Genomic DNA, 18,368 nt, shown 5'->3' with positions numbered 1-18,368 from the left:
TTTATAGAGGTTAAATTTGCCTCCTAACGTTTAAGAGCTGAGCTTTTCTATCAATATGCCCGCCTATACAATTGAACATACAATTTCCAGCGGTTGTTTGTCCACATTGTCGCTTATAGCGGCACAGATCTTTTGAAATACTGCATCAGATTACGTCATGATTGGGGTGGCTTGTTGTAAAGAAAATGTTTCCTCAATCTACAAATCAATTTGTCATTGTTCTCTCAGTGAAACAAAAGATAAAGCTTCTTTAGGATCTGTACTGTGACATAATTCTCAGTGAACGGAATATTTTAGCAAGTATTTGAGGACTTCTGGGTTACCCACGTCTCAAAGTGAATCGTTTTTTAAACAAGTATTTGGTTAGATGGATGAAATAAGGTCTGTGGATAACATAAGCTTAGAAGATTTTCACGTTGTACTACATCATGAAATACATCAGTAGACAACCCCGGGTGAACGTCTGAAGCTTTGTCTGTTCAAAAAGGTGGTTACTAACAAGCCATCATGCCAACATGAGTGCACAATATGACCGCGATAGGATCTTAAAGAAATTGAGAAAAAGGCATTTATCAGTTCATCTTGACCTCAATAAGCTGTTGGGCTTCACTGTTTTGGTTTGTTAAATCCTAAAAGGTGACGTCAATATAATGATATTTCAACTTATGATTGCTGCTCAACTGCAAAGAAAGTCAGTTATGCAGGTTTATCTGGATATAAAAAGTAGTTTGTTGAAGGATTATTACTGTAAGGCAAGGCAAGTTTATTTATATAGCACTTTTCAACACAAGGCAATTCAAAGTGCTTTACAAAAAATGAAAGACATTAAAAAGGAAAAGCTAATAAAAGAAACATTAAAAGAAAAAATACATGGATAAAAGTTACAGTGCAGTTTAAGATATGAATAGTTCAATTAAAAGCAGCGACAAAAAGAAAAGTCTTCAGCCTGGATTTAAAAGTAGTCAGAGTTGCAGCGGACCTGCAGGTTTCTGGGAGTTTGTTCCAGATATTTGGAGCATAATAACTGAACGCTGCTTCTCCATGTTTAGTTCTGACTCTGGGGACAGAAAGCTGACCAGTCCCTGAAGACCTGAGAGATCTGGATGGTTCATAATTTAGCAGGAGGTCAGTAATGTATTTTGGGCCTAAACCATTCAGTGCTTTATAAACCAGCTGCAGTATTTTGAAATATATTCTTTGACACACAGGAAGCCAGTGTAAAGACTTCAGAACTGGAGTGATGTGATCCACTTTCTTAGTGTTAGTGAGGACTCGAGCAGCGGCGTTCTGAATCAGCTGCAGCTTCCTAATAGATTTTTTAGTGAGACCTGTGAAGACACCATTGCAGTAGTCGAGTCTACTGAAGATAAAGGCATGGACAAGTTTTTCCAAATCCTGCTGTGACATTAGTCTTTTAATCCTAGATATATTCTTTAGGTGATAGTAGGCTGATTTAGTAACTGTTTTAATGTGACTGTTGAAACTCAGGTCAGAGTCCATGACTACACCTAGATTTCTGGCTTTATCTGTTGTTTTGAACATTGCACACTGAAGCTCAGCGCTAACTTTTATACGTTCTGACTTGGCTCCAAAAACCATTACCTCAGTTTTATCTTTGTTTAATTGGAGAAAGTTCTGACACATCCAGTCATTGATTTGTTCAATGCACTTACTCAGTGTTTGAATTGGAGCATAGTCTCCTGGTGAAATTGTTACATACATTTGTGTGTCATCTGCATAGCTATGGTAACTTATTGTGTTGTTCTTCATTATCTGAACCAGTGGTAGCATGTAGATGTTAAAGAGAAGAGGCCCCAAGATGGAGCCTTGAGGAACCCCACATGTCATATTTGTCAACTCAGATGTGTATTTACCTATAGAAACAAAGTTGTTGCTGTCCTTTAAGTAGGATTCAAACCAATTTAGAACGGAGACAACACATTTGCTGTTCCTGATGCAGAGGCACTGACTGCTTGTCTGATTTTCTGAAATTTGTCAGTGAAAAAGGAGCCAAAATCATTGCACGCCCTGGTGGATAGAAATTCAGAGGCTACTGACACTGGGGGGTTAGTTAGTCTGTCGACGGTAGCAAACAAGGCACGTGCGTTGTTTTTGTTTTTGGTAATGATGTCAGAGAAGAACGATTGTCGAGCCTTTTTCAATTCCAAATTATAAAGGCCAAGTCTCTCTTTATAAATGTCAAAGTGAACCTGGAGATTTGTTTTTCGCCACCTGCGTTCAGCGATGTACACCAATTTTCTATATTTTTCAGTGTTTCAATAATCTGTTAAAAAAATGTATGCATTAAGACGTGAAAATGCTGTGATGTACACATAGTAGGGGTGTAACGGTACACGTACCCGTACCGAAATGATTCGGTACGGGCCCTTCGGTTCGGTACACGTGTGTACCGAAGTGTACCGAACGCATATAACGTTAAACGTAAACAATTGAGAATGTGAACAACTTCTTGGAAGTAATCTCAGGTGCTGCGTCGCAGCATTCAGAGTAATTTGCACCCATTGTGATCAACGCGTCATAGAGCGAGCAAGTCATTTCATTGGACGAGCTGGTCAGAGGGATGCGTTCAAATGTAGTCAGTAATTTGAGGAACTGTCGAAATGGCGAACGCAGATAAAGTTGAGCTCGAAAATCCTCCAGCATCATTGAAGTCTCCGGTTTGGGAACATTTTGGTTTCGCAGTTACGTACAAGGATGACGGACAAAGACAGGTGGACCGAACCAAAGCTGTTTGTCTGCATTGTTCAACTAACATTGGTTACGCGGCTGGCAATACATCAAACGTGCACACTCATTTGAAAAGGCATCACCCGAACGTGAATATCACCGGTACCAAAAGACTGAAGTGCAAACCCAACTCCCGCTAGCATTAAGCCTCGACCACTCGCAGAGACTTCAGGCCGAGCCAAAGCTATTACAAACGGCAAATATCCTTATGTTGCCATGTTAGCAAAGCGCTACCTGGCTGTATCTGCTACCTCTGTCCCTGGTGAGAGGGTGTTCTCCACAGCAGGAGACATTGCTAGTGCCAGCAGATCTGCCCTTTCGGCAAGCAATGTGGACAAGTACATTTTTCTTTAAAAAAACATGAAAATACAATGACAAGCAAGTCCTAATGTCAAACTGGCTGCTTAGGTACTAGTACAGTACAGTTCAAATACAGATTATTTCAGTTCATGGAAAAGCTGCACCTTAATGTTTATTGTATTATATTTTATATTTATTTGAGTGAATATTCACAGTTTAATAATAATTAAAAACCCAAAACTAATAGTTTATGTTTTGTGAGTACTAGTACAGTAAAGTTCAAATACAGATTATTTCAGTTAATCGAAATGCTGCACCTTAATGTTTATTTTATTATATTTTGTATTTATTTGAGTGAATACATTATTCACAGTTTAATAATAATTAAAAAAAAATGTTATGTTTTGTGATATTTTTTCTGCTGTACCGAAAACGTACCGAACCGAACCGTGACCTAAAAACCGAGGTACGTACCGAACCGAAATGTTTGTGAACCGTTACACCCCTAACACATAGCTAACATTTCTCTCTGCCACGTGCTTTACAGGGCATTTTTTATAGAATGAGAAAAGCTGGGTGGCATTCAGAATCAGAAGAAGAATCAGAATACCTTTATTAGTCCCACAGAGGGGAAATGTACGTATTAGCTGAAGCTCCATCAGAGGAAATTAAAGGGCAACTAAAAAAAAAAATAGGATTCCTAATTGTTCTGCAAAAGAGAGAGAGATTTTCCGTATGCTAATTTGGCTTATAACCTTTTTCCTGCTTTCAAGAGGCACCAAAAGGCCATAACACATTATAAAAAGAGAAAATCCCATTTAGCCCTTTAGTTCGACTTGCTTCCTTTCTCCACATTCTCCCTTTCCCTTCGCTCATTCTGAAATTAATCTGCAGAAGATTTGCTAATAACAAAGAATATTCACAGAGCGCAGCACAGTGGGCTAAAAGATGAAGAAAGGGAAAGAGGAATGACGGGAGCAGGCATTCACTCAGAGGAGGACAAAAGCCGGGTAATAAATTAAAAGTATCAGAAAAGAAGGACACAACTACATAGCAGAAACATTCTTGCCTGACTTGTGACTCGGAGCTCCCACGCACCTTCTCTCCTTTCTCCTCACACCTTTGTTCCACACTCAAGGCTAAACTCATACCATACAGCAGGGATCACCAACTACATTTGTCCAAGGGCCGAAATGTAACCAATAGACACTATCGCGGGCCAGCGATTTTTATATAGCCCAGAATTTTATAAATAGTATTCAGATTACTTTTGGAATACTTACTTTTTCCATAACAGATGGATATGTTTTGGTGAACAGGAGACACTTATTTTACTGTTTTAATGGCTTATCAAGAGCACAAACACGACATCTTGGTGTCATTCTGGACAGCTCTCTCATCTGCACCCACATAAAAAACATCACCCGGACTGCATTCTTTGTACTGTCTTAAAACCTTTCCTTGGAATATGTTATGAAATGTAAGGTATCCTTGGGTGCTTTGAAAGGTGCCCCTAAATAGAATGAATCATCATTATTATTTATTATTATTATCTGAAACGATGTAATAACTTTTAAAACTTTTTCCAGTCACTTGCCCCATGCCTTCAGCAGCAGCAGGCCATTCACTTTCATTTTATCCCGTTATGAAATGTCATCATTTCGACAATAAAGAAATGATACATAAACGTTATCTTGCACATTTTATCTAACCATCTCCGTTTCTAACTTTCAATATATTTAAAAAGAGATCTCTCTCTCTCATCTGCGTGCGGGGGTGGGCCTCACAGACACACGCTGCACCTCTCTCTCTCGCTCACAGACAAGCTGCAGCGCCGTGCAGTGTGCACACAGTTCTGCCGGTAATGAATGTTACATTTTGTGAGGAAACTTTTCCACCAATAATTCCAATAAGTATTCCAAAATGTATTCACTTCAGGTTTACGAAAGTAACTGCAATCAGATTACTCGTTTTTCAAATGTAACGCCAGCTGAATACAGCTAGCCTACTTGATTTTTGTATTCTGATTACGTAACGCCGTTATGTATTCCGTTACAACCCAACCCTGCTTCTAGGCTACTGTCCCGCAGCTCCAGCCTCTCTGTTGGACTCTGTCACAGCGGGGCTACTGCTGTGATGCGGAGCGCATTAACCAGACTCTTCACAACGAAGGATCACTTCTTCTTCAGGGGAGGGAAGGTTTCGCAGTATGCAGTCTACTGTCCCGCAGCTGCTGTCTCTCTGTTGGACTCCGGTACTGCACCTTACTCACGAGACGTTGTAAACAAAGAAATGGGTGGGGGGCGAACGCAGTAACCACTCCGCCAACGCCACAGTCACCCCCGTCGTGCGGGCCGGATGAGAATGTCTGGCGGCCGGATGTGGCCCGCGGGCCGCCAGTTGGTGGTCACTACCATACAGTGATTCCTTTCCACACATTTGTACTATACACTTCCCTGACCAATGTATCCTCACCTCACCTGTTCCACTCTTTCAATCTCACACTAACCTCTTTTTATCCTGGAGTTAGATGCACTTTAAAATAGTTAGTTCTGGTGCTGATCTATTATTTGAATTTAAATTGACATTGCAATGGTAGGCCTTTGGTCCACATAGTCTTTCTTCATGCAGGGCGCTGGGCAGAGCCTTCTCCCAGCTCTTTTTTCAACAAAAAAAATGTATGACAACGTTTCTCACCTATGGGCATGAAGGATGGGTCATGACCGAAAGAATGAGATTGCGAATACAAGCGACCAAAATGGGTTTTCTCCGGAGGGTGGCATCTTAGGGATAAAGTAAGACGTTTGGTCATACTGGGAGGGACTAGGAGTAGAGCCACTGCTCCTAGAAAGCAGCCATTTGAGGTTGTTCGGGCACCTGGTAAGGATGCCTCCTGGCTGCCTCTCTAGGAAAGTGTTCCAGGCTCATCCAGCTGGGAGGAAACTGAAGGGCTGACCCAGGACCAGGTGGAGGGATAATATCTTCACACTGGCCTGGGAACACCTTGGAATCCCCAAGTCAGAGCTGGTTGGTGTGGACAGGGAAAGGGAAGTGTGGGCCCTCTGCTGGAACTGCTACCTCCGACAACCGACTCTGGATAAGTGGTTGACGATGGATGGGTGTATGAATGGATAGATGACAACGATATCTTGGCAAAGAATCGCTGCTCTTGTATGACAAACTAACTTCTGCTCCTTGCCTTTTATCATCTATTTCTGCTCACTTGTACTTTTTTGAAATCTTTTATGAGTACAAACTGGATTTCTTGTTCTCACACTTTGTATGAATGAGTTTGTCATAGCTCATGGCTGTAGAGCGAGTAGGACACATGTAAGGCGATGAAAGTCCAACAATCACCGGCAGCACTGTCCAGTGTTAACCGAGCTATACGCCTAAACAAATTGTCTTTAGGTCTTTGTTATGATAGTTTCCATCTGAAAGAAAAAGTCAATATCAAGCTTCTTCACCAGTTGCTACAGTGAGGCATGTAGTCTATAGGTCTATAGTTGATATATGTTCAACTGGAAGATCTCTTCTCATTGAAAACAACTGAAAAAGAGTTGTGTTTTGTAGTGTTAATTTCGTTGACTAAAACTATGACGAAATATGTTCGTCAACAACCTTTTTTCCCATGACTAAAACGAGACGATGACGAGAAGGCCCCGACGGCAGTAAACAATAAAGTTACGAAATCAACATGCAATATCGTTGACGAAAAGTGACGAGACGAAAATGTAGTTTACTAAATAAAAACTATGCCAAATTCTCTCTTTACTTTCGTTGACGAAAAATGAGGAGACTAAATATTATCAAAGATAACGTTACATCTCTGATAGTCAGTTTTTCTCCCAGCAGTTCCATTTCCGGTGCTGCGGCTGGGCAGCAGCTGTGTGTCTGTGCTGCGGCTGGGCAGCAGCTGTGTGTCTGTGCTGTGGCAGGGCAGCAGCTGTGTGTCTGTGCTGCGCGTGGCGGTACATTTGAATTACACCGGGCCAGCGGCACACCGTGAACTGTCAGGGTCTAACTCATGGTCCAACTAACCTTATTTAACAGAAAATAAAATGGCAACAACAGGGCTTGGGAGCAGTGGTCGCGTTAACCGAATACCCCCCCCCCCGTCAGCGCGAGTGAGTGACGAGTTGTGGACAGACTCGACGGGTAATAATGGATTATGACGGAAATGTTACGATCCTGTCTGTCAAAATGACTGACAACGAAAAAGTCTAACGCCACCACTGCTTGGGAGAAAGAAACGATGTGATATTTGGGCCCATTTTCACTACAACGAGGCGGAGAAAAAAAGCGAATGCATTATTTTATCAGAAGGGAAGCAATGTGGCCATAACACAGCTGGTAAAAACACCACAAACCTGACCAGGTACTCTCTGCAAAGCTACATTCTTAATCATTCAACCTGTGTTTTTCATCAAATAAGGACAAGATATAATCTTATTGTGAAATAAATTTGACTAAATTTACAAATTATTGGTTTTGGCTAGACTAGTTTGACTGAAATGTTCTATATAATCTGATGACTAAAAAAGACTCAACAGTTTTCATTGACAAAAAGTAGACTAAAATAATTAGTTTTCTTTGACTAAAATAAGACTAAAATGCTCAGACTTTTAGTCGACTAAAACTTGATTAAATAAAAACAGGATGAAGGTGACTAAATATGACTAAAACTAAAACGGAAATTTAACACAGGACTAAGACTAAAACTAAATTAAAAAAATAGCTGACGAAATTAACACTAGTGTTGCCTCTTTAACCATTTGTATTACAGTGATGTTAACTCGTCTATCAAACTACTTTTTCTTCAAGGTGAATGCTGGGCAAAGTGTTTCTCTCCTCCTTTCTGTCAATACTCCTCCTTTCTCTCCTATTTCTCTAAGTGCTCTTAATTGTACAAAATGCCATCTTGTAACTTTCTTTCCCCCATGCCTCTCTCCTTAAAGCACTGAAGCAACATCAGTATTATTCACTCCTTACTTCTCATCCTCCCATTGCTCTGCTCTTCCACTTCCTCATGATTCTGCAGGAAGTCACTAAATGATGCAGGAAACGCACGTCATCTTCTCTTTCATTTCCATTTATTCTTGGCTCCTCTTCATTTGTCAACATTCACAAAATGTGCAGTCACTTCTTTTTCATCTTCATATCCTTCTTGCTCCCAATTACTTAGTAAATGCTTAATCAGCTGTCCGCTCTCATATGTTCAATCTTCCACATCCTGTTTCTCAAGGCAATATTGCATAACTGTCAGCGCAATAAACGCCACCCTCAGAGGCTGTGATATTAACATGGGCCGCCTGCTAGATGTAGGTTTCAGACCAAAGCAGCGCACATTGTTTTTGAGACACAATCAGCCATATAGTAAGGTATGGGTACCCTTAGCCTATCACATACAATGTGTTGGAGCGCTAGCCTATAGAAGCGCGAGTGTTACATAGTGATTTGAGCCTATTCGAGGCATTTCAAGCAGGGGGGGGGGGGGGAGTGTCTGGGAGATAAACGTCCACTGGAGGGAGCTTTGGGATTTTAGCCTTTGCAGACCATTTACATGCACTAAAACCTATATAACACAATACACGAAGGGAAAACCCAAAGAAGTGGAATAGGGCCCCTTTCATTTCGATGTACAATGGGAAAGAGACGTATGTAACCCAATATGAATACTTGAATATCTCTTTTTTAAATAATTAGGGCCTGAAAGTTGCTAGTTATTTTTCCTCTGCATTCAATGAGCAAAGATAGGACATGACGCCACACATTGGAGAGGGGGGTTCAGGTCAGCGGAAGTGCAGAAGTAACAGGATTCTGTAAAATAGTGTTTACTGATTGGCTGTGATTTTATTGCAAAACTCTGCCATTACTTCACCCTGAGATGTGATTTCATACACAGTCTGATTTTACATTTAAACTGACGTTCCAATATATTAACAATAAATCAGGTGTACAAAATGCAACACCACCTTCCTTCTTTGTTTTATGGATCTATTACTTCAAACTAAATGAAGTCATATTGAAACACAAATTGAATTGTCTTAGAAATAGCTATGAATCATTTTAGGCGGGAAATTGGTTTAAAAAAAGACTCAACAGTATGCTGTCTTAGCGGTATGTAAGTCAAATATCATTCTTATAATTATAATAAATCAGGCATTATGTTTTTTTGGACAGGGCCTTCAATAACAAAAGAATATCTGTATTGCCAAGGTTTGAAAAAAATGCTTTCATACACTGATTATAACCCTGGTTAAATCCGGACCAAGAGTACCAGACTCTGGGACAGTTTTAACCCAAAGTCCCTTGCAGTCAACATGTCGCTGTATCCTTGGGTAAGATACTTAAAGCCAAGTTGCTCCCAATAGCATGACCAACGGTGGGAGAATGTGTGTGATGTTAGCTAACTTGAGCAAAATGCTCTGTATGAATGAGGTATGAATGGGTGAATGATGAGTGGTTTTAAACATCTGATAAATCCAGACCATTTAACATCCATCATTATGTTTTCTTATAGCACATACATCTGTTTACATTCCACATATTGACATATTATTACAATAAGCAGTGTTTTTATTTCACTGTACAGTATATAACTGCACTTTGTGTCTGATCCTATTCTGTTTTACATATAATAGTTCACTTTGAACCAGTGTGTGCACTTTTTAATGTCTCTTAAAGTAGATTGTATGTTGCACTGGTAAAAGAGCATGGTACTTAAGATGTACATTGCCAACAATTGTGGTGTAGATATTGTGCATATTACAGTTAAGCCTTTCAATCTAAATCACATTGTGAACAATTGAAAAAGTTCAAAATGTGGGGTTTTAATAGGACAAATAGCAAGTGGACGATTATGCCCTCGGATTCCACATCAGGGGAACAAATGTAATATGAGCAAATCATGAGTATGTCTGTGATGTATTCATTGCACTAGCAACAGTAATTACACACAGCTCTCAGCATGGGGGGGCGGTGCTGCTCGACCGGTCATTGTGTTCACGCCGTCCCTCCAGCGGCTTTCTATTAGCGGAGGGAGTGTGTTGGGGGGGAGATAAGGCAGGTACTACAGCGTGTCTCAAAGAGGAGGTGGGAAAAGCAGGTAGGAGAGGAGGGGGAGGGAGGGAGAGTCACAGGAAACAGGCACCGTCAGGTGTGTTGAACAAGCTCTCCCCTCCCCACGTCTATACCTCTAACCCCCCCCCACGCTCCTATCTCTAGCTGCAGGAAACTCTCAGGGTGCAATTTACCGCTTGCGTTGCACTGATAATACCGTCTCCAGGGCAGGAAGGAGAGAGTAATAGGCAGGGGTGGAAAGAGGGAGATTGAGGGTGGGGGGAGGGGGAGAAGACAGAAGGACAGCAAGGGAAAGAGGGAGAGGGAAAATGGTTAAGAGAGGGGGAGATAGAAGGAGGTGAAAGGAGGGGAAGGCAGAAGGAGCATCACTACGGAAAATAAAAATGTAAAATTAAGTCTTAATTTATCTCCAACGTGTGATAAAACCATAGAAAACCATCTTTATCACTAAACCGCATGTAAAACAAAGTGTTCAACTTGAAGGTGCTGCAATGATTTAGTTTTGGGGGGGGTATTATCAGCATTTCCTGTATTGTAAACCTCTAAGTTGCATGTTTTCACTGATTGTATTGACTTCACTTTTTGTATTCTGTCGAGGGAATACAGATAAAAAATACATGATTTTCTTTTATTAATAAATCATTTGATGATGAATGATTTAGCTCTCCCCCAAATGCCAAATCTCTTTTGATGTCCAACAAGGCTGTTATTAATAATGACTTTGACAGGGACTTTTGACCCGCTCTATGAAAACGTGTGCGCATGTTGTGTTCTTGCTCGGTATTAATGTCACTTGGGGCTGCATGACATCAATACATTTTTAGTTTACATTTCGACGGGTGACCATCTTACTGCGCAGTTTTACACCCAAAACAAAAGCATGAAACAGCACTGCATGTAGTCAGCAAAGTCATGCATTGCATTTTAAATGTGCAACTGATGTGTGTGTATGTGTGTTTTTGGTAAACACGCTTTAGACTAACTCCCACAACCTCAGGTACTAATGGACCACCGTTTGTAAAGGGAATGGTTAGTGCAGAAACTAGTCCCTTAAAGTTGTTCTCTAAAAGCACTACGGTTGGTTTTAAAGGGGCAGTGTGTGTGTGTGTGTGTGTGTGTGTGTGTGTGTGTGTGTGTGTGTGTGTGTGTGTGTGTGTGTGTGTGTGTGTGTGTGTGTGTGTGTGTGTGTGTGTGTGTGTGTGTGTGTGTGTGTGTGTGTGTGTGTGTGTGTGTGTGTGTGTGTGTGTGTGTGTGTGTGTGTGTGTGTGTGTGTGTGTGTGTGTGTGTGTGTGTGTGTGTGTGTGTGTGTGTGTGTGTGTGTGTACCAGTGTTTGGGCGTGCTCGGCTTCCATGCGTTTCTGCTTCAAGGCTTTGGTCATCTCCTCTCTTGCTGAATCTTTCTCTCTTTTCTCCACTTTGGCCTGTTCCGCCTTCAGTGCAGCCTGCTGCCGTTCATACCTGAAACACACAAACACACACACACCATACATTAATACACACTGTGCTTCCATAAATTGCATACTTTCATTGCTTACTGCTTTCTAAATCCTTTCCTTACTGTCTAAATTACTTGGAACATATTTCCACAAGGGGGCAGCATATGCCAACTTTCACCAGACTAGTCAAATACATGGAGAATATAAACTGTACTATAAGTTATATTATATAAGAAATAGAAGAGAGTGATTTATAAACCTGTCATTAAAATATGGATTTCATTGGTTAATATTTAGTTTGATCTACAGCAATGATACACAACTTTTGTTTAAGCTAATTTGATGATTATTCTTTATTTTTATGGACACAAACTGAGTTGTTTTGAGGGGATTTTTTTCAAAAGGACTCGTGTTGACGGAAAAAGTACTTCAAGGCCTTCTTTTTCAGACTATTACAATTTGTACGGGAGTATATACGTAGGCGCATCTACTGAATTAAAAAAGAACAAATGAACCAAAGAAAATGAAAACCATAAAGCAGATTCAGGCAGTAGGCGTATAGACTCACACTTAAAGTATTAGCCTATAGCAGTACAGCTTACAGAGAAGTGATCAAATGTGATCCTTTTACAACAAACACTATATGCTCTTTTACTAATGTTGTAATCCTGCAAGTAATCCCCAATTGTTTTAAATGTAACAGTCATCTGATTCCGTGTTTTCTTATGTAACCGTAAGGGAATAGTTACCCTGTTTTTGTATCCTGATTACATAATCCTGTGACATGTAATCCATTACTCGCCAAGCCTGACAATACACTATTAAAAACAATTTGAGTGTAAAACAAGAAAAAGCAACAGAAGTGTAAATTAGTTATGCACTTAATTGGGATTTCATGAGATATTGTTCCTTGTCAGGTTTCACCTGCGAAGAGATTCAGTCTTTGTGTTGCAATGAAACATTATGGATCCTATTGACAGACTGCCTGTCCTACTTCCTACATACAGGGGGAATGTCTGAATAAAATGAACATTCACTGATTTTCACTGTTTATAAAATGTAATTAAAAAAAACACCAATCTGTGTTATCCCAGTTTTAAGATATTGACAGCCATTTTAATAAAATGTAACTTAATCTTTAATTTTCTTAGCTATAATGAGGGAACAATGACACGACTTTACATTTGCCGTATGTACAGGCGTCCATTTATATAGCGATGAGCACTCACACAAAGGGAACATGGAATAAGCAGCTTAGTGAGGGGAAGGTACAAATTGAATGTTTTCTTTTTACAATACTCGTGGCTTCATAGGTGAATTTTAGTTGCCATTGATAACAGGCTTTCATAACAGTCTGCATATTGACGCTGAGAAAGTACGAGCCAACTCATATCTCTGATGTCTGATAATGCAGCATAGTTGTGAAACACGAAGCTTTAAGTAGTTTATCAGCTAGAGTCCTTTTTATGATTTCAGAGCAGAAAAAGAGGCATTGTTGGGGGCTTAACACATACCAGGGTTTTGTTTTTATGCGTGCCCTTTAAAGTTGGCACAAGGATAGGCAGCCAGTGGCCAACCGACGAGCTTTACATTTCCTATAGACGATTAAAGATGTAGCATTAGTCACTATGAATACAAAGAAATAATGAATGCTTGTCAACCGTTTACCTTTTCTTTTCTTCCTTAGCGTAGGAGGCAGGTTTGCTACTGCTGGGCTGGGGGCCGGGCTGGGGGCCGGGCTGGGGGCCGGGCTGGGGGCCAGGCTGGGAGCCGGGCTGGGGGCCGGGCTGGGGGCCGGGCTGGGGGCCGGGCTGGGGGCTGGGCTGGGGGCCGGGCTGGGCCTGCTTCTTGGGGCTCTGCTGGGGAGGGGGGCTTGAGCTAGCGCTTCGAGAGGCACCTGGACAAAGAACAGGGGTAAAATGTAAGCATTAAACAGTCCGTTTATTTACTCATTCCTGCCTTTTCTTCATAATTGTATGGTGGAAATGTCTTATTAAAAGGGAAACACAAAACGCAGGCACAAGATCACAATTGAAGATATACAAAAATGTGATATAATGCAGTAAAGCTCTCAGGCACCCTCTAATGCTTTTAAATATGTATGATATTCCAGCCAAGTGACGACACATGTAGACCTATAATTAATGTATGAATCAGCTAATGGCTATTCTATTAAATAAATAAATAGATTTTAATAATAAACCTCATATTTGAATAGCTCGTGTTTGAGCAAGATTCCTGCTCAAGTTCACATATTATGCAGATTTAAAAAAATTGTTCTCCAAGATTTTGAGAATAAAGTTGTAATATAATGAAAATATTACATACAGAAAAAGTTGTAATATTAAAAAGAAAACATTATTCCATTGCGAGAAATAAAGTTCAAATATATTCATCCCACAGCGGGAGAAATGTAGGTTAGGAATCAACAGTAAGGAAAAGTTGAAGGAGCCGGTAATGTTAACAGATTAGTGCAGTGGCACGTCTGGCCCACCCACATCCAATCAGCGCGTTATAGCGCAGAGCCGGGAAGCCCAAAAGGAAGTGCCACAAACTGCAGTTCTGCTAGTGGCCAACAGGGGATGGATGCAGAAAGGAGCAATTCCCATAGACCCCCATGTTAAAATGCCCAACTTTACAGCAGAAATAAACATGTTTCTAGCCTGGATCCAATCAAACGTATTCTGGATATAGTTAGATTCCATCTTCATGACAATGGAACAGGGAGTGCATTTTTTTAACGTGAGTAAATTAGTAAGTAAAGTAAATGTTGCCGTGAGTGACTTAAAGTCTTATTTCTTCTTGAGGTCTGCAGTGAAGCGTGTACACATTTGCTGAATATGAAAAGACTCTCTCAGTGTGTGCCCACTGTGCAACTGTCAAGGATAAACAACCTGTGGCCGCCGAGCCAGTCATGTGTAGGATGGGTACCGAGCCCCGGTATTAAACGGGCCCCAGGGCTTAATTATTAAAGACCGTGGTACCATTAAGCTCCGACCTTATCGGTTGGTACTGGAGAGAGACATGTAAAAAATATCTGCCATATGTATTATTGCCACACAAACATTATATTGCAGTTTTAGTGTCGCCAACTCCGTTTCTAATATGCAAAAAGACAACAAAATGCGTCTATGATTATTTTTAGTATTTTAGATCTTTCCAATCCCCGTCTGTGTGCGAGGGGGCGGGACAGTTTACACACACGCAGCTGCTACATGCAGCAACACACCGACGGAGGAGATGGCGGAGAGAACGCGCTCTGAGGTGCGGTTAAACTTTACCCGTCTCGATGCTCGTTACTAAAAGTGCAATAAGAGTTTAGCATGTAAGGGCGGTAACACGAGCAATTTGTCTAAACATTTATCAAAAGTGCTCCACATTCAGACGGAGGAATGCACCGGGTTCGACTGTCTTTCTAGTAGCTCTGTAGCTCCATCCACGAGTAACGTGTCCACGTCAGGTGTTATGTATGCTAGCAGCAACACACGGAGCTAACTCAATGATACAAACATGGGCTAATGATTAGAGGTAACTGAGTTATTTATTGTGTTAAAGTTTCAGCTATTCTGTTTACAGTTCTGTCATCAGGTTATTTAATACATTGTTGTTGTTTTTTTTTTAAATTGAAATAAAAAGCAATGTTAGTTTTGTTCACAATTTGTTTAGTCAGTTTACCTTGTTTTTTTCTCAAAAAAAACGATAAAAGTCCGTTAAAGCACCGAATCGATAAGCGGTATCGATAAAAGTAGTAGTAGGCCTAACGTTAAAACCTTAACGATACCCATCCCTAGTCATGTGGATATCAGTTTTACACACATTCTGAGGTCGCTGTGCCTATGTTTTTGTTTTCACTGCTAGTTTATGCTTATGTTCAATTAGTGCATTAAAAAAATCATTAATGAAGTTTCAGCTTAGACCCCACGCTTAATAAGTCTCCCCCTGGCCCACCTACATTTCTCCAGGCCCACCCACACAATAGTTCCTGGCTATGCCACTGGATTAGTGTACTAGTAAACCAACCTATGACCTATTTCGTATATGAATATTGAAAGGTAAGGGTACAGGTATTGTATTGCTTTCTCATGATATCAACTGTGCACATGTGCAGTGACATTCACCTGGTAAGCATGTCACTTTAAATGTCTATATCTCTAATGATGCAAGGTGCATGATACAGTACCTGTGTCTTTCTGAGGGCTTGAGGTTGGTGAGGCTGGTGAGGTTGGGCGTTCTGGAGCGATGTTAGCTACTCCTCTCATCCTCTGGAGAACATCTTCTGACAGCTAGGGAGAGATAGTAGCCATGCATTTAAAAAAATCAAAGATGGATGAAGACAGAAAATCAACAACACAGGATTGCCCAACTTTGTGCAAACATTGGGAAGTAGAGTAACTTTGGCAACACTTTACATTTGAATGTGTGTGTCCGTCCAAGGAAATGGTTTGTTTCTTTAAAAACCACAGTAGGCAGCACTGACTCACTGTACCTATGACTCACTGGATTTGAATGTGCATGCAAAACTGGTAAATAGGATTATCAGCAAAACTCGTTCTTTCCATGTTTTACAAATATTTTAACTATTATTATGATTTATGTTACTAACACAACTATAAAGCTCTAACTTTATTGAGTTTCATAGGTGTTTCTTTTATATTACAGTAGCTGTAGAACTCGACTAGGTTGCATTTCAGTATAGCTACAGTGAATGAGACGGTGCCTTCAAACTTATAGGAAATTAGGACACTACATCTACAAATTCCAATAGACCTTTTAGAAAGCAAGACATTGCTGTGGCTTCGGTCACGCTACAGATATGTGTGCCCTTCTTGAGTTTGCATGCCTGTGGCTTAATATCTTTATTTTTGAAAGAAGCCCAAAGGTTGCACGTCGTTTTCAGTAAAACAAAAGTTAAACTGGAAAAAACTATAATCATTTTGGTAAGAAAAAATATAGAATTTTGAAAATAACTCTGGGAAACCCCTAAAATAACATAAAATAATATTACCTGTGAGAAGGGGAGGATGTAAGGGGGGGAAATGGTCTAATAATAGAGTAAGCTAAGATTCCGACATTTTCAGTTGCACTGGAATGCAGCAGTGTCAGTGGCAGAGCAGCACGCCAAACCTCATTCGAAATATCCCAATTTAAAACGCCCTACGTTATGAACAATAAACTACTACAACACTATTTTAATCTCTTTTTGATTTAGCAATGTCTCTATTGTGCAATTATATTAAAAAAATTCGACGGAATATAAGCAAGCATTAACGATTTGTTCGCTTAGTTTCTACCTAAACGTATTATATTTAGCGCTGGTAGAAAACGCTGACAGCTGCTTGGGAATTATACAAATGTAAGATATATACTAATGAACTGCTTCTGGATGGGTAATGTATATGCCGAATTGACAAGAAGAGCCTGAAGGTTCCTAGATGGTACTGGTAATATGCCAGAGTGTGTTATGTTGCCGATAAACAGGATACAACGTAAACTGAGGCATAGTACGATATACGTTTGGTGTAAGGAAAAAAAGGGTTGTTTAAGGTCATACATCAACCTGCCCCAGCCCCTCCATCCCTATACATCCTCCTCATATCAGCAGTCGCTTTAATGGTTGTATACCTAACGTATATTAAACTCAGAATGAACAAATAACTTAATTTGCTGTGCAAACACAGCTAACGGCTAGTTAGCGCTAGCCAGCCGTCATATTAAAGTAATGTTAGCATGGTTTATCAAACGTTAGCTTGATTCGCGTTACCTTGACACCACGAAGAATCCTGACTCGGTCCTCATCATCGACACCGAAAGACACTTTCCGGGTCGTACTCTCTCCTGAGCCCATGCCTTCTGCTGTTAGGTGACCTTGCGTAGAATATTGTTACTAACATGAATTGATGTTGTCCTGCCCAATGACAAAATGTGTGACAGATTAAATGCAGGTTGCCAGGTTTACACCACCCCCCTTTCAAAGACGCGTGAAACACGGAGCATCATTTTTTTGCTTTTTTTTAATAATAAAACCGAGCCAGTGACTGGAAAAGGGTATGTTGTTAATACAAATCATTATGATAGTTTGTTAAATTAAAGTTTAAACGGTTAAAATACTCTAAATTACCGTTTAACATCCCAACCTGGCAACCCAGATGTATTACACTAAACTTTATTTCAGTGACTAAAACTCTTGAATGAATGCACTTCAGGTTATATTTATGAATTAAGCAGTACGTTTCAAATGTGTATTTGTGCATGGATGTTGCAACTGTACAGATCTTTGACAATACTGTATGTCAATATGGCCATGCTAATAAAGCTATTTGAATTTAATCGAACTGTCAAGAGCTAATCATATTGCATACTATAGGGAGACCAGGGACAGTTGCAACACTTTTTGGGTTTTTCCACAATAAGTAAAAAACCATTTACAATAGGATAGCCATTTTGCTATATTATACATTATCAATATGTCAGCTACTGAAACAATGTATTTAAGATGTTTTTATGAAATAAGTACAGGTTGGAAAAATGTATTTTAAAAGAAAACTCAACTGTTACACATGCCAGGTACGGTTGTAACATGTTAATAACGGTTACCTTTTTCACACTACATGACAACAAATAGGGAAACCTGTCAAATTCTAAGGCAACAAGATTTGAATGGGGTTTCACACATCCCCCAACAAACAATGAGCAATGAACAGGATAACAGATAACACACACAGCATCATCCTCTGTGAAGGATTAAACTGTTCTCTGAGAGGTGCTTCTACCTTAATTATGTAGACCTACCTCCTTTGAGCT

General features: G+C 40.2%; 1 protein-coding gene across 2 annotated transcripts in view; it reads right to left on the bottom strand.

The window, feature by feature from the left end:
- chchd6a (coiled-coil-helix-coiled-coil-helix domain containing 6a) overlaps positions 1-17,517 on the bottom strand; it is a 123,309-nt gene extending 105,792 nt beyond the window's left edge. For both annotated transcript variants that reach the window (XM_071203638.1, XM_071203639.1), the window contains exons 1-4: positions 17,329-17,517; positions 15,748-15,850; positions 13,236-13,464; positions 11,457-11,589 (exon numbers count right to left, since the gene is read on the bottom strand). In XM_071203638.1, the coding sequence (XP_071059739.1) occupies positions 11,457-11,589; positions 13,236-13,464; positions 15,748-15,850; positions 17,329-17,412 (549 nt within the window). In that variant the 5' untranslated portion in view covers positions 17,413-17,517. The remainder of the gene's footprint in view (positions 1-11,456; positions 11,590-13,235; positions 13,465-15,747; positions 15,851-17,328) is intronic.
- Positions 17,518-18,368: the final 851 nt, after the last annotated feature.

This window comes from Pseudochaenichthys georgianus, chromosome 7 (genome assembly GCF_902827115.2).
Source record: "Pseudochaenichthys georgianus chromosome 7, fPseGeo1.2, whole genome shotgun sequence".
NCBI classification, from domain to species: Eukaryota; Metazoa; Chordata; class Actinopteri; order Perciformes; family Channichthyidae; genus Pseudochaenichthys; species Pseudochaenichthys georgianus.
This window is presented reverse-complemented; position numbering and strand designations above follow the sequence as displayed.